Here is an 18,123-nt window from a genome sequence, read left to right as displayed (position 1 = left end):
ACAAGACACATCTCATGGAGGAGAAAAGTCACACGAGACACATCTCATGGTGGAGGGAAAAGTCACACAAGACACATCTCATGGAGGAGAAAAGTCACACAAGACACATCTCATGGTGGGGAAAAGTCACACAAGACACATCTCATGGAGGAGAAAAGTCACACGAGACACATCTCATGGAGGAGAAAAGTCACACGAGACACATCTCATGGAGGAGAAAAGTCACACAAGACACATCTCATGGAGGAGAAAAGTCACACAAGACACATCTCATGGTGGAGAAAAGTCACACAAGACACATCTCATGGTGGGGAAAAGTCACACGAGACACATCTCATGGAGGAGAAAAGTCACACGAGACACATCTCATGGTGGAGAAAAGTCACACAAGACACATCTCATGGAGGAGAAAAGTCACACGAGACACATCTCATGGTGGAGAAAAGTCACACAAGACACATCTCATGGAGGAGAAAAGTCACACGAGACACATCTCATGGTGGAGGGAAAAGTCACACAAGACACATCTCATGGAGGAGAAAAGTCACACAAGACACATCTCATGGAGGAGAAAAGTCACACAAGACACATCTCATGGAGGAGAAAAGTCACACAAGACACATCTCATGGTGGAGAAAAGTCACACAAGACACATCTCATGGTGGGGAAAAGTCACACAAGACACATCTCATGGAGGAGAAAAGTCACACAAGACACATCTCATGGGGGAGAAAAGTCACACAAGACACATCTCATGGTGGAGAAAAGTCACACGAGACACATCTCATGGAGGAGAAAAGTCACACAAGACACATCTCATGGGGGAGAAAAGTCACACAAGACACATCTCATGGTGGAGAAAAGTCACACAAGACACATCTCATGGTGGAGAAAAGTCACACGAGACATGACCTGTATGCACACTCACCACACACTGCCATGGCCTGTATGCACACTCACCACACACCGCCATGGCCTGTATGCACACTCACCACACACCGCCATGGCCTGTATGCACACTCACCACACACCGCCACGACCTGTATGCACACTCACCACACACCGCCATGGCCTGTATGCACACTCACCACACACTGCCATGGCCTGTATGCACACTCACCACACACTGCCATGGCCTGTATGCACACTCACCACACACCGCCATGGCCTGTATGCACACTCACCACACACTGCCACGACCTGTATGCACACTCACCACACACTGCCATGGCCTGTATGCACACTCACCACACACCGCCACGGCCTGTATGCACACTCACCACACACCGCCACGACCTGTATGCACACTCACCACACACCGCCACGACCTGTATGCACACTCACCACACACTGCCATGGCCTGTATGCACACTCACCACACACTGCCATGGCCTGTATGCACACTCACCACACACCGCCATGGCCTGTATGCACACTCACCACACACCGCCACGGCCTGTATGCACACTCACCACACACCGCCACGACCTGTATGCACACTCACCACACACCGCCATGGCCTGTATGCACACTCACCACACACTGCCATGGCCTGTATGCACACTCACCACACACTGCCATGGCCTGTATGCACACTCACCACACACTGCCATGGCCTGTATGCACACTCACCACACACCGCCATGGCCTGTATGCACACTCACCACACACTGCCACGACCTGTATGCACACTCACCACACACTGCCATGGCCTGTATGCACACTCACCACACACCGCCACGGCCTGTATGCACACTCACCACACACCGCCACGACCTGTATGCACACTCACCACACACCGCCACGACCTGTATGCACACTCACCACACACTGCCATGGCCTGTATGCACACTCACCACACACTGCCATGGCCTGTATGCACACTCACCACACACCGCCATGGCCTGTATGCACACTCACCACACACTGCCATGGCCTGTATGCACACTCACTATACACTGCCACGGCCTGTATGCACACTAACCACACACTGCCACGACCTGTATGCACACTCGCCACACACTGCCACGACCTGTATGCACACTCGCCACACACTGCCACGGCCTGTATGCACACTCACCACACACTGCCACGGCCTGTATGCACACTCACCACACACTGCCACGACCTGTATGCACACTCACCACACACTGCCACGACCTGTATGCACACTCACCACACACTGCCATGGCCTGTATGCACACTCACCACACACTGCCATGGCCTGTATGCACACTCACTATACACTGCCATGGCCTGTATGCACACTCACCACACACTGCCATGGCCTGTATGCACACTCACCACACACTGCCATGGCCTGTATGCACACTCACCACACACCGCCATGGCCTGTATGCACACTCACCACACACTGCCATGGCCTGTATGCACACTCACTATACACTGCCACGACCTGTATGCACACTCACCACACACTGCCACGACCTGTATGCACACTCACCACACACTGCCATGGCCTGTATGCACACTCACCACACACCGCCATGGCCTGTATGCACACTCACCACACACCGCCATGGCCTGTATGCACACTCACCACACACTGCCATGGCTTGTATGGACACTCACCACACACTGCCATGGCCTGTATGCACACTCACCACACACTGCCATGGCCTGTATGCACACTCACTACACACCGCCATGGCCTGTATGCACACTCACTATACACTGCCATGGCCTGTATGCACACTCACTATACACTGCCACGACCTGTATGCACACTCTCCACACACTGCCATGGCTTGTATGCACACTCACCACACACTGCCATGGCCTGTATGCACACTCACCACACACTGCCATGGCCTGTATGCACACTCACTACACACCGCCATGGCCTGTATGCACACTCACTATACACTGCCATGGCCTGTATGCACACTCACTATACACTGCCACGGCCTGTATGCACACTCACTATACACTGCCACGGCCTGTATGCACACTCACTATACACTGCCACGGCCTGTATGCACACTCACCACACACTGCCACGACCTGTATGCACACTCACCACACACCGCCATGGCCTGTATGCACACTCACCACACACTGCCACGACCTGTATGCACACTCACCACACACTGCCACGACCTGTATGCACACTCACCACACACTGCCACGACCTGTATGCACACTCACCACACACCGCCATGGCCTGTATGCACACTCACCACACACCGCCATGGCCTGTATGCACACTCACCACACACCACCATGGCCTGTATGCACACTCACCACACACTGCCATGGCCTGTATGCACACTCACCACACACTGCCATGGCCTGTATGCACACTCACCACACACTGCCACGACCTGTATGCACACTCACCACACACTGCCACGACCTGTATGCACACTCACCACACACTGCCACGACCTGTATGCACACTCACCACACACTGCCACGACCTGTATGCACACTCACTATACACTGCCATGGCCTGTATGCACACTCACCACACACCGCCATGGCCTGTATGCACACTCACTATACACTGCCATGGCCTGTATGCACACTCACCACACACCGCCATGGCCTGTATGCACACTCACTATACACTGCCATGGCCTGTATGCACACTAACCACACACCGCCATGGCCTGTATGCACACTCACCACACACCGCCATGGCCTGTATGCACACTCACCACACACCGCCATGGCCTGTATGCACACTCGCCACACACTGCCATGGCCTGTATGCACACTCGCCACACACTGCCATGGCCTGTATGCACACTCGCCACACACTGCCATGGCCTGTATGCACACTCACCACACACTGCCATGGCCTGTATGCACACTCACCACACACCGCCATGGCCTGTAGGACTCCATTGTGAAGATCGTGCAAATTTTACTTCACAACATTTGGAAAAGCTGGTGATATCCTGGAGGATATAGTGCAGACAGATGACAGAAGGGACTGCTTGGTGCCATAATACACACCATGTTTGGGGGAGAAATCACCCCGCACATCATCCTATAAACACCAACGGTGAAGTCTGGAAGGGGGAACATCATGGGGGGGGGGGGGGGGGTGTCAGCTCTTCAGAAAATGGTTCTGGGAAACTTCACATAATAGAAGGAAGGATGAATGGGCAAATTTACAGAGACAATGGGGGATATTTATCAAAGTTGTCTATGTCCCGCATCAATATAGACCAAACTACAGAGGGTTAGTCTGGTCTATTGTGCACCTAATTTATCAAATGGCGCACTGCTCTTGATAAATTCTGTGCACAGACTGCATGATCTATGCTTTAGTCTACATTTAAACCTGCTCCAACATGGTCTGACATTTCGGCGTACTTTCAGCCTATGTGACTTGTCGCTGAAAAGTCGCTTTTGATAAATTCAGCACCAATGCATTTTTCAATACATTTCCGTCTAAAATAGACTTGCATGCATCATGTTCTAAAAATCCTCTAGAGCAAAAGTCGCAGAAAAGTCGCACATATTTAGACTGCGACTTTCTGTGCCACCAATTTAGACCAGAAAAACCAGTCTAAATCCTTTGATAAATCTCCCCCAATGTGACAAAAATCTGCTGGATGATGAAGATGAAATAAGGGGGGGGGGGGGAGACGACATTTCAGGATGACAATGATCCCAACACACAGCCAGGGAGACTCACCAATGTTTTCACAGAAAGAAGATAAAGCTGCTGGAATGGCCAGGTCAATCACATGACTTATATCCTGTTGAGAAAATATGGAGAGAACTGAAGATCATGATCCATAGAAGAGGCCAGCAGAACCTTCAGGATGTGAAGATCATGATCCATAGAAGAGACCACAGAACCTTCAGGATGTGAAGATCATGATCCATAGAAGAGGCCAGCAGAACCTTCAGGATGTGAAGATCATGATCCATAGAAGAGGCCCACAGAACCTTCAGGATGTGAAGATCATGATCCATAGAAGAGACCACAGAACCTTCAGGATGTGAAGATCATGATCAATAGAAGAGACCAGCAGAACCTTCAGGATGTGAAGATCATGATCCATAGAAGAGACCACAGAACCTTCAGGATGTGAAGATCATGATCAATAGAAGAGACCAGCAGAACCTTCAGGATGTGAAGATCATGATCCATAGAAGAGGCCCACAGAACCTTCAGGATGTGAAGATCATGATTCATAGAAGAGGCCCGCAGAACCTTCAGGATGTGAAGATCATGATTCATAGATGAGGGCCGCAAAACCTCCAGGATGTGAAGATCATGATTCATAGAAGAGGCCCAAAGAACCTTCAGGATGTGAAGATCATGATTCATAGAAGAGACCAGCAGAACCTTCAGGATGTGAAGATCATGATTCATAGAAGAGACCAGCAGAACCTTCAGGATGTGAAGATCATGATTCATAGAAGAGACCAGTAGAACCTTCAGGATGTGAAGATCATGATTCATAGAAGAGGCCCACAGAACCTTCAGGATGTGAAGATCATGATTCATAGAAGAGACCAGTAGAACCTTCAGGATGTGAAGATCATGATCCATAGAAGAGGGCCGCAGAACCTTCAGGATGTGAAGATCATGATCCATAGAAGAGGCCACAGAACCTTCAGGATGTGAAGATCATGATCCATAGAAGAGACCAGCAGAACCTTCAGGATGTGAAGATCATGATCCATAGAAGAGGCCCACAGAACCTTCAGGATGTGAAGATCATGATTCATAGATGAGGCCACAGAACCTTCAGGATGTGAAGATCATGATCCATAGAAGAGACCACAGAACCTTCAGGATGTGAAGATCATGATTCATAGATGAGGGCCGCAGAACCTCCAGGATGTGAAGATCATGATTCATAGAAGAGGCCCACAGAACCTTCAGGATGTGAAGATCATGATCCATAGAAGAGGCCCGCAGAACCTTCAGGATGTGAAGATCATGATCCATAGAAGAGATCAGCAGAATCTTCAGGATGTGAAGATCATTGTTCATAGAAGAGGCCCGCAGAAATTTCAGGATGTGAAGATCATGATCCATAGAAGAGATCAGCAGAACCTTCAGGATGTGAAGATCGTGATCCATAGAAGAAGCCCACAGAACCTTCAGGATGTGAAGATCATGATCCATAGAAGAGATCAGCAGAACCTTCAGGATGTGAAGACTGTTTGTTGTGAAGAATGGGCAGGCTCCCTCCATAACAATGCAGGACATGTGACCTTATTACACATCATTTCTGATCTTATTGGTTTTGGTGTCTTTGTATCTATAGATTATGTATATAAGTATGGATGGATTATGTATGTGGATGGATGGATGGGGTATGTATGGTGTATGTGGGTGTGTATGGATTATGTATGTGTAGGCTGGATGGATGGGGTATGTATGATGTATGTGGGTGTGTATGGATTACATATGTGTAGGGTGGATGGATGGGGTATGTATGATGTATGTGGGTATGTATGGATTATATATGTGTAGGGTGGATGGGGTATGTATGATGTATGTGGGTATGTATGGATTATATATGTGTAGGGTGGATGGGGTATGTATGATGTATGTGGGTATGTATGGATTACATATGTGTAGGGTGGATGGGGTATGTATGGTGTATGTGGGTATGTATGGATTATATATGTGTAGGGTGGATGGGGTATGTATGATGTATGTGGGTATGTATGGATTATATATGTGTAGGGTGGATGGGGTATGTATGATGTATGTGGGTATGTATGGATTATATATGTGTAGGGTGGATGGATTATGTATGATGTATGTGGGTATGTATGGATTATATATGTGTAGGGTGGATGGATGGGGTATGTATGATGTATGTGGGTATGTATGGATTATATATGTGTAGGGTGGATGGATGGGGTATGTATGATGTATGTGTGGGTATGTATGGATTATATATGTGTAGGGTGGATGGATGGGGTATGTATGATGTATGTGGGTATGTATGGATTATATATGTGTAGGGTGGATGGGGTATGTATGATGTATGTGGGTATGTATGGATTATATATGTAGGGTGGATGGATGGGGTATGTATGATGTATGTGGGTGTGTATGGATTATATATGTATAGGGTGGATGGGGTATGTATGATGTATGTGGGTGTGTATGGATAATATGTGTAGGGTGGATGGGGTATGTATGATGTATGTGGGTATGTATGGATAATATGTGTAGGGTGGATGGGGTATGTATGATGTATGTGGGTATGTATGGATAATATGTGTAGGGTGGATGGGGTATGTATGATGTATGTGGGTATGTATGGATAATATGTGTAGGGTGGATGGGGTATGTATGATGTATGTGGGTATGTATGGATTATATATGTGTAGGGTGGATGGGGTATGTATGATGTATGTGGGTATGTATGGATTATATATGTGTAGGGTGGATGGGGTATGTATGATGTATGTGGGTATGTATGGATTATATATGTGTAGGGTGGATGGGGGATGTGTGATGTATGTGGGTATGTATGGATTATATATGTGTAGGGTGGATGGGGGATGTGTGATGTATGTGGGTATGTATGGATTATATATGTGTAGGGTGGATGGGGGATGTGTGATGTATGTGGGTATGTATGGATTATATATGTGTAGGGTGGATGGGGGATGTGTGATGTATGTGGGTATGTATGGATTATATATGTGTAGGGTGGATGGGGGATGTGTGATGTATGTGGGTATGTATGGATTATATATGTGTAGGGTGGATGGATGGGGTATGTGTGATGTATGTGGGTATGTATGGATTATATATGTGTAGGGTGGATGGGGTATGTGTGATGTATGTGGGTATGTATGGATTATATATGTGTAGGGTGGATGGGGTATGTATGATGTATGTGGGTATGTATGGATTATATATGTGTAGGGTGGATGGGGTATGTGTGATGTATGTGGGTATGTATGGATTATATATGTGTAGGGTGGATGGGGTATGTGTGATGTATGTGGGTATGTATGGATTATATATGTGTAGGGTGGATGGGGGATGTGTGATGTATGTGGGTATGTATGGATTATATATGTGTAGGGTGGATGGGGGATGTGTGATGTATGTGGGTATGTATGGATTATATATGTGTAGGGTGGATGGGGGATGTGTGATGTATGTGGGTATGTATGGATTATATATGTGTAGGGTGGATGGATGGGGTATGTGTGATGTATGTGGGTATGTATGGATTATATATGTGTAGGGTGGATGGGGTATGTATGATGTATGTGGGTATGTATGGATTATATATGTGTAGGGTGGATGGGGTATGTGTGATGTATGTGGGTATGTATGGATTATATATGTGTAGGGTGGATGGATGGGGTATGTATGATGTATGTGGGTATGTATGGATTATATATGTGTAGGGTGGATGGGGTATGTATGATGTATGTGGGTATGTATGGATTATATATGTGTAGGGTGGATGGGGTATGTATGATGTATGTGGGTATGTATGGATTTATATATGTGTAGGGTGGATGGGGTATGTATGATGTATGTGGGTATGTATGGATTATATATGTGTAGGGTGGATGGGGTATGTATGGATTATATATGTGTAGGGTGGATGGGGTATGTATGATGTATGTGGGTATGTATGGATTATATATGTGTAGGGTGGATGGGGTATGTATGATGTATGTGGGTATGTATGGATTATATATGTGTAGGGTGGATGGGGTATGTATGATGTATGTGGGTATGTATGGATTATATATGTGTAGGGTGGATGGGGTATGTATGATGTATGTGGGTGTGTATGGATTATATATGTGTAGGATGGATGGGGCATGTATGATGTATGTGTAGGGTGGATGGGGTATGTATGATGTATGTGGGTATGTATGGATTATATATGTGTAGGGTGGATGGGGTATGTATGATGTATGTGGGTATGTATGGATTATATATGTGTAGGGTGGATGGGGTATGTATGGTGTATGTGGGTGTGTATGGATTATATATGTGTAGGGTGGATGGGGTATGTATGATGTATGTGGGTGTGTATGGATTATATATGTGTAGGGTGGATGGGGTATGTATGATGTATGTGGGTATGTATGGATTATATATGTGTAGGGTGGATGGGGTATGTATGGATTATATATGTGTAGGGTGGATGGGGTATGTATGATGTATGTGGGTGTGTATGGATTATATATGTGTAGGGTGGATGGGGGATGTATGATGTATGTGGGTGTGTATGGATTATATATGTGTAGGGTGGATGGGGGATGTATGATGTATGTGGGTATGTATGGATTATATATGTGTAGGGTGGGTGGATGGGGTATGTATGATGTATGTGGGTGTGTATGGATTATATATGTGTAGGGTGGATGGGGTATGTATGATGTATGTGGGTATGTATGGATTATATATGTGTAGGATGGATGGGGTATGTATGATGTATGTGGGTATGTATGGATTATATATGTGTAGGGTGGATGGGGTATGTATGATGTATGTGGGTATGTATGGATTATATATGTGTAGGGTGGATGGGGTATGTATGATGTATGTGGGTATGTATGGATTATATATGTGTAGGATGGATGGGGGATGTATGATGTATGTGGGTATGTATGGATTATATATGTGTAGGGTGGATGGGGTATGTATGATGTATGTGGGTATGTATGGATTATATATGTGTAGGATGGATGGGGGATGTATGATGTATGTGGGTATGTATGGATTATATATGTGTAGGGTGGATGGGGTATGTATGATGTATGTGGGTATGTATGGATTATATATGTGTAGGGTGGATGGGGTATGTATGATGTATGTGGGTGTGTATGGATTATATATGTGTAGGGTGGATGGGGTATGTATGATGTATGTGGGTGTGTATGGATTATATATGTGTAGGATGGATGGGGGATGTATGATGTATGTGGGTATGTATGGATTATATATGTGTAGGGTGGATGGGGTATGTGTGATGTATGTGGGTGTGTATGGATTATATATGTGTAGGGTGGATGGGGTATGTATGATGTATGTGGGTGTGTATGGATTATATATGTGTAGGATGGATGGGGTATGTATGATGTATGTGGGTATGTATGGATTATATATGTGTAGGATGGATGGGGTATGTGTGATGTATGTGGGTGTGTATGGATTATATATGTGTAGGGTGGATGGATGGGGTATGTATGATGTATGTGGGTATGTATGGATTATATATGTGTAGGGTGGATGGGGTATGTATGATGTATGTGGGTATGTATGGATTATATATGTGTAGGGTGGATGGGGTATGTATGATGTATGTGGGTATGTATGGATTATATATGTGTAGGGTGGATGGGGTATGTATGATGTATGTGGGTGTGTATGGATTATATATGTGTAGGATGGATGGGGCATGTATGATGTATGTGTAGGGTGGATGGGGTATGTATGATGTATGTGGGTATGTATGGATTATATATGTGTAGGGTGGATGGGGTATGTATGATGTATGTGGGTATGTATGGATTATATATGTGTAGGGTGGATGGGGTATGTATGGTGTATGTGGGTGTGTATGGATTATATATGTGTAGGGTGGATGGGGTATGTATGATGTATGTGGGTGTGTATGGATTATATATGTGTAGGGTGGATGGGGTATGTATGATGTATGTGGGTATGTATGGATTATATATGTGTAGGGTGGATGGGGTATGTATGGATTATATATGTGTAGGGTGGATGGGGTATGTATGATGTATGTGGGTGTGTATGGATTATATATGTGTAGGGTGGATGGGGGATGTATGATGTATGTGGGTGTGTATGGATTGTATATGTGTAGGGTGGATGGGGGATGTATGATGTATGTGGGTATGTATGGATTATATATGTGTAGGGTGGGTGGATGGGGTATGTATGATGTATGTGGGTGTGTATGGATTATATATGTGTAGGGTGGATGGGGTATGTATGATGTATGTGGGTATGTATGGATTATATATGTGTAGGATGGATGGGGTATGTATGATGTATGTGGGTATGTATGGATTATATATGTGTAGGGTGGATGGGGTATGTATGATGTATGTGGGTATGTATGGATTATATATGTGTAGGGTGGATGGGGTATGTATGATGTATGTGGGTATGTATGGATTATATATGTGTAGGATGGATGGGGGATGTATGATGTATGTGGGTATGTATGGATTATATATGTGTAGGGTGGATGGGGTATGTATGATGTATGTGGGTATGTATGGATTATATATGTGTAGGATGGATGGGGGATGTATGATGTATGTGGGTATGTATGGATTATATATGTGTAGGGTGGATGGGGTATGTATGATGTATGTGGGTATGTATGGATTATATATGTGTAGGGTGGATGGGGTATGTATGATGTATGTGGGTGTGTATGGATTATATATGTGTAGGGTGGATGGGGTATGTATGATGTATGTGGGTGTGTATGGATTATATATGTGTAGGATGGATGGGGGATGTATGATGTATGTGGGTGTGTATGGATTATATATGTGTAGGGTGGATGGGGGATGTATGATGTATGTGGGTGTGTATGGATTATATATGTGTAGGGTGGATGGGGTATGTATGATGTATGTGGGTATGTATGGATTATATATGTGTAGGGTGGATGGGGTATGTATGATGTATGTGGGTATGTATGGATTATATATGTGTAGGGTGGATGGGGTATGTATGATGTATGTGGGTGTGTATGGATTATATATGTGTAGGATGGATGGGGTATGTATGATGTATGTGGGTATGTATGGATTATATATGTGTAGGGTGGATGGGGTATGTATGATGTATGTGGGTATGTATGGATTATATATGTGTAGGGTGGATGGGGTATGTATGATGTATGTGGGTATGTATGGATTATATATGTGTAGGGTGGATGGGGTATGTATGATGTATGTGGGTGTGTATGGATTATATATGTGTAGGCTGGATGGATGGGGTATGTATGATGTATGTGGGTATGTATGGATTATATATGTGTAGGCTGGATGGATGGGGTATGTATGATGTATGTGGGTGTGTATGGATTATATATGTGTAGGATGGATGGGGGATGTATGATGTATGTGGGTGTGTATGGATTATATATGTGTAGGATGGATGGGGGATGTATGATGTATGTGGGTGTGTATGGATTATATATGTGTAGGATGGATGGGGGATGTATGATGTATGTGGGTATGTATGGATTATATATGTGTAGGGTGGATGGGGTATGTATGATGTATGTGGGTGTGTATGGATTATATATGTGTAGGGTGGATGGGGGATGTATGATGTATGTGGGTGTGTATGGATTATATATGTGTAGGGTGGATGGGGTATGTATGATGTATGTGGGTATGTATGGATTATATATGTGTAGGGTGGATGGGGTATGTATGATGTATGTGGGTATGTATGGATTATATATGTGTAGGGTGGATGGGGTATGTATGATGTATGTGGGTGTGTATGGATTATATATGTGTAGGATGGATGGGGTATGTATGATGTATGTGGGTATGTATGGATTATATATGTGTAGGGTGGATGGGGTATGTATGATGTATGTGGGTATGTATGGATTATATATGTGTAGGGTGGATGGGGTATGTATGATGTATGTGGGTATGTATGGATTATATATGTGTAGGGTGGATGGGGTATGTATGTGGGTGTGTATGGATTATATATGTGTAGGGTGGATGGGGTATGTATGATGTATGTGGGTGTGTATGGATTATATATGTGTAGGATGGATGGGGGATGTATGATGTATGTGGGTGTGTATGGATTATATATGTGTAGGGTGGATGGGGTATGTATGATGTATGTGGGTATGTATGGATTATATATGTGTAGGATGGATGGGGGATGTATGATGTATGTGGGTGTGTATGGATTATATATGTGTAGGATGGATGGGGGATGTATGATGTATGTGGGTGTGTATGGATTATATATGTGTAGGGTGGATGGGGTATGTATGATGTATGTGGGTGTGTATGGATTATATATGTGTAGGATGGATGGGGGATGTATGATGTATGTGGGTGTGTATGGATTATATATGTGTAGGGTGGATGGGGTATGTATGATGTATGTGGGTGTGTATGGATTATATATGTGTAGGGTGGATGGGGGATGTATGATGTATGTGGGTATGTATGGATTATATATGTGTAGGGTGGATGGGGTATGTATGATGTATGTGGGTGTGTATGGATTATATATGTGTAGGGTGGATGGGGGATGTGTGATGTATGTGGGTATGTATGGATTATATATGTGTAGGGTGGATGGGGGATGTGTGATGTATGTGGGTATGTATGGATTATATATGTGTAGGGTGGATGGGGGATGTATGATGTATGTGGGTATGTATGGATTATATATGTGTAGGGTGGATGGGGTATGTATGATGTATGTGGGTATGTATGGATTATATATGTGTAGGGTGGATGGGGTATGTATGATGTATGTGTAGGGTGGATGGGGTATGTATGATGTATGTGGGTATGTATGGATTATATATGTGTAGGATGGATGGGGTATGTATGATGTATGTGGGTATGTATGGATTATATATGTGTAGGGTGGATGGGGTATGTATGATGTATGTGGGTATGTATGGATTATATATGTGTAGGGTGGATGGGGTATGTATGATGTATGTGGGTATGTATGGATTATATATGTGTAGGGTGGATGGGGGATGTATGATGTATGTGGGTATGTATGGATTATATATGTGTAGGATGGATGGGGTATGTATGATGTATGTGGGTATGGATTACTTGGGGTGTTACCAACATCTGGGGAAAATATGTCAATAACAGCTGGAAATATATTTAGTGAGGAAAATGGTGACGCAGTCAGATTTTGGGGGTCTCTGTTGCTCCTCCTGTCTGCTGTATTGTAGTGAATTGTTCTATATGTCACATCAGGGGGGAGATCTGACTAATAATAAAGTGGAGGATGAAGAAGAGAGGATGAGGGGCCATCACCCGTGTATGAGGGAAGTGAAGGAGGAAATTCCAGGAGGTGTTATCCCAGGTATGTAATAATTCCAGGAGGTGTTATCCCAGGTATGTAATAATGCCAGGAGGTGTTACCCCAGGTATATAATAATGCCAGGAGGTGTTATCCCAGGTATGTAATAATGCCAGGAGGTGTTATCCCAGGTATGTAATAATGCCAGGAGGTGTTGTCCCAGGGATGTAATAATGCCAGGAGGTGTTGTCCCAGGTATGTAATAATTCCAGGAGGTGTTACACCTGATGATCAAGAGCGCGCATGCGCTCAAAACGCGTCCATTTTGCTGTGAATCACTGGCCAGGTGGTGTGTGGTGAATTCTATCCATGCAGGATATTTAATGCTGCTGAATAGCCAATAAATCCATGTTTTAGTGGAATTGCTGGATCGACTTTCTTCTTTTTGTTACCCCAGGTATGTTATATTTCCAGGAGGTATTACCCCAGGTATGTAATATTTCCAGGAGGTGTTACCCCAGGTATGTAATATTTCCAGGAGGTGTTACCCCAGGTATGTAATAATGCCAGGAGGTGTTACCCCAGGTATGTAATATTTCCAGGAGGTGTTACCCCCGGTATGTAATAATGCCAGGAGGTGTTACCTCAGGTATGTAATAATGCCAGGAGGTGTTACCCCAGGTATGTAATATTTCCAGGAGGTGTTACCCCAGGTATGTAATATTTCCAGGAGGTGTTACCCCAGGTATGTAATAATTTCAGGAGGTGTTACCCCAGGTATGTAATAATTTCAGGAGGTGTTACCCCAGGTATGTAATAATTTCAGGAGGTGTTACCCCAGGAATGTAATAATGGATTAGAGTTACATTACATTAACCCTTCAGGCCCCAGTGATCCTGATTCTGGTTTGAATAAAAAGTCTCCAAAATTATTCTTAAACCTTACAGAGCGTCCAAGGAAGAAACATGAGGGAAACGTCATGTTATCTGTGAGTGATAAAGAAGATGATGGAGAGATCATGGAGCGCTCCTCAGGAGAAGATGGAGAGATCATGGAGCGCTCCTCAGGAGAAGATGGAGAGATCATGGAGCGCTCCTCAGGAGAAGATGGAGAGATCATGGAGCGCTCCTCAGGAGAATATGGAGAGATCATGGAGCGCTCCTCAGGACAAGATGGAGAGATCATGGAGCGCTCCTCAGGAGAAGATGGAGAGATCATGGAGCGCTCCTCAGGAGAAGATGGAGAGATCATGGAGCGCTCCTCAGGAGAATATGGAGAGATCATGGAGCGCTCCTCAGGACAAGATGGAGAGATCATGGAGCGCTCCTCAGGACAAGATGGAGAGATCATGGAGCGCTCCTCAGGACAAGATGGAGAGATCATGGAGCGCTCCTCAGGACAAGATGGAGAGATCATGGAGCGCTCCTCAGGACAAGATGGAGAGATCATGGAGCGCTCCTCAGGAGAAGATGGAGAGATCATGGAGCGCTCCTCAGGAGAAGATGGAGAGATCATGGAGCGCTCCTCAGGAGAAGATGGAGAGATCATGGAGCGCTCCTCAGGAGAAGACCTCCTTACCCCTAATGTCCATCCAGATCTGTCATATAATAATCCACCTGATCATGGGGAACCTTCTCCTCACCGACCGCACATTGTTACCACAAGGACAGGTCAAAAAAGGATTCAATGTGATGAATGTGGGAAATGGTTTACAAAAAAGTCCGATCTTGTTAGGCACAGAAAGTGTCACACAAGAAAGAAGCCGTTTGTGTGTTCAGAATGTGGACAATGCTGTACAACGCAATTACATCTTATTATACATGCGAGAAGTCACACAGGAGAGAAGCCGTATTCATGTTCAGAATGTGAGAAATGTTTTAAAAGTAAATCACAGCTTGTTATGCATCAGAGAATTCACACAGGAGAGAAGCCATTTTCATGTTCAGAATGTTTGAAATGTTTTACAAGGAAATCAAATCTTGTAAAACATGAGAGAAGTCACACAGGAGAGAGGCAGTATTCATGCTCAGAATGTGGGAAATGTTTTATAGAGAAATCACATCTTCTTACACATGCGAGACGTCACACAGGGGAGAAGCCGTACACATGTTCAGAATGTGGGAAATGTTTTACAAGTAAATCAGAGCTTATCAAACACGAGAGAATTCACACAGGAGAGATGCAATATTCATGTTCAGAATGTGGGAAACGTTTTATACAGAAATCGCATCTTGCTAAACATGAAAGAATTCACACAGGAGAGAAGCCATATTCATGTTCACAATGTGAAAAATGTTATACTCAAAAATCAAGTCTTATTAAACACAAGTGTAGTCAGCACATGTCATTACCTGATGCAGAGTCTGGAGCAGTGAGTCTGATCGGTTCTCAGACAGATTAACCTTGAAGTTTTCTGTAAACCTTGTCCTCTTAATTGTGACAATATTGTGATATACTCTTTATTGTGATGTATTTGTTTTATTTAAAACATTTTATAAAAAATATGAGAAAAGTCACACAGGCGCGAAGCCATATTCATGTTCAGAATGTGGGACATTTTTAAAGGGGTACTCCGCTGCTCTCTGTTTTGAACAAACTGTTCCGAACATCGGAGTTGGCGTCTCGTGACGTCATAGCCCCTCCCCCTCATGATGTCACGTCATGTCCCACCCCCTCATGATGTCACATCCCACCCCCTCAATGCAAGTCTATAGGAGGGGTTGTGATGGCTGTCACTCCCCCCTTCCATAGACTTGCATTGAGGGGGTGGGACGTGATGTCATGAGGGAGTGGGGTTATGATGTCACAAGCTCCCGGCTCCAGCATGCCGAGCAGTTTGTTTCAAACGCTGAGCAGTGGAGTACCCCTTTAAACACGAGATAATTCCCACAGGAGAGATGCAATATTCATGTTCAGAATGTGGGAAATGTTTTATACACAAATCACATCTTCCTAAACATGAGAGAATTCACACAGAAGAGAAGCCATATTCACGTTCTGAATGGGGTAAATGTTGGCTAAAGCTATATATAATCTCAACTAACACTATAGTAAAGGTAAATTAACCCTCTTCCGCCCCTATTTGCGGGGGGCGAGGTGTTTTTGTCTGAAGTGCTAGGGGACTTCTGTTTCATCTCTTGATCATGTGACTCTCGGGCTGAACGTCCAGCTGACGTCCTGCAGGGGCAGAGAATATTCAGGGTGAGATATACGGATGAGATACGTGGTTGTGTATAGGAAAGCACCGATGAGGGCGCCTCCTCGTAATGAAGATAATCATGGAAGGGAGGTAAGAAGACTGTTTTCTTAGACAACGCGTTTCGCATTCGTACAGAATTCTTCTTCAGGCTGTGTAGACTTACAAACAACCAAAGGTGCAGGTCATATGACTGTACGAACGTGTCGATCATAGTCACTGCCGCACATGGTAGAGATGTCCCTGCGCGGCCGGACCGCAGTATAGATAAAATATATAGAACAGGATTAAACTAAATAATGGGACTTACATAAAGAGTTAATTAAGAATGATAAAATATAAATACAGGAGAAAAAGTACGCCCTCTAATAATACGCCCTCTAATAATACGCCCCCTACTAGTACGCCCTCTAATAATACGCCCCCTACGAGTACGCCCTCTAATAATACGCCCCCATAACAATATGCCTTCTAATAATACGCCCCGTACGAGTACGCCCTCTAATAATAGGCCCCCTACAAGTACGCCCTCTAATAATACGCCCCCTACAAGTACGCCCTCTAATAATACGCCCCCATAACAATATGCCTTCTAATAATATGCCCCGTACGAGTACGCCCTCTAATAATAGGCCCCCTACAAGTACGCCCTCTAATAATACGCCCCCTACAAGTACGCCCTCTAATAATACGCCCCCATAACAATATGCCTTCTAATAATACGCCCCGTACGAGTACGCCCTCTAATAATAGGCCCCCTACAAGTACGCCCTCTAATAATACGCCCCCTACAAGTACGCCCTCTAATAATACGCCCCCATAACAATATGCCTTCTAATAATATGCCCCGTACGAGTACGCCCTCTAATAATAGGCCCCCTACAAGTACGCCCTCTAATAATACGCCCCCTACAAG

The 18,123-nt window shown here is 44.6% G+C and overlaps 1 protein-coding gene across 4 annotated transcripts in view; it reads left to right on the top strand.

The window, feature by feature from the left end:
* LOC130302055 (zinc finger protein 391-like) overlaps window positions 1-16,520 on the top strand; it is a 27,938-nt gene extending 11,418 nt beyond the window's left edge. For 3 of the 4 annotated variants that reach the window (XM_056551667.1, XM_056551666.1, XM_056551669.1), the window contains 2 exons: window positions 13,966-14,074; window positions 14,959-16,520. In XM_056551667.1, coding sequence (XP_056407642.1) covers window positions 13,966-14,074; window positions 14,959-16,412 — 1,563 coding nt within the window. In that variant the 3' untranslated portion in view covers window positions 16,413-16,520. Of the gene's footprint in view, window positions 1-13,965; window positions 14,075-14,488; window positions 14,501-14,958 lie in introns of all 4 variants that reach the window. The other variant, XM_056551668.1, reaches the window with a different exon arrangement.
* The last annotated feature ends 1,603 nt before the right edge of the window (window positions 16,521-18,123 follow it).

This window comes from Hyla sarda, unplaced genomic scaffold (genome assembly GCF_029499605.1).
Source record: "Hyla sarda isolate aHylSar1 unplaced genomic scaffold, aHylSar1.hap1 scaffold_1148, whole genome shotgun sequence".
In the NCBI taxonomy this organism is placed as follows: domain Eukaryota; kingdom Metazoa; phylum Chordata; class Amphibia; order Anura; family Hylidae; genus Hyla; species Hyla sarda.
Note: the sequence above shows the minus strand (reverse complement) of the source record. Positions and strands in the feature narration are given on the sequence as shown.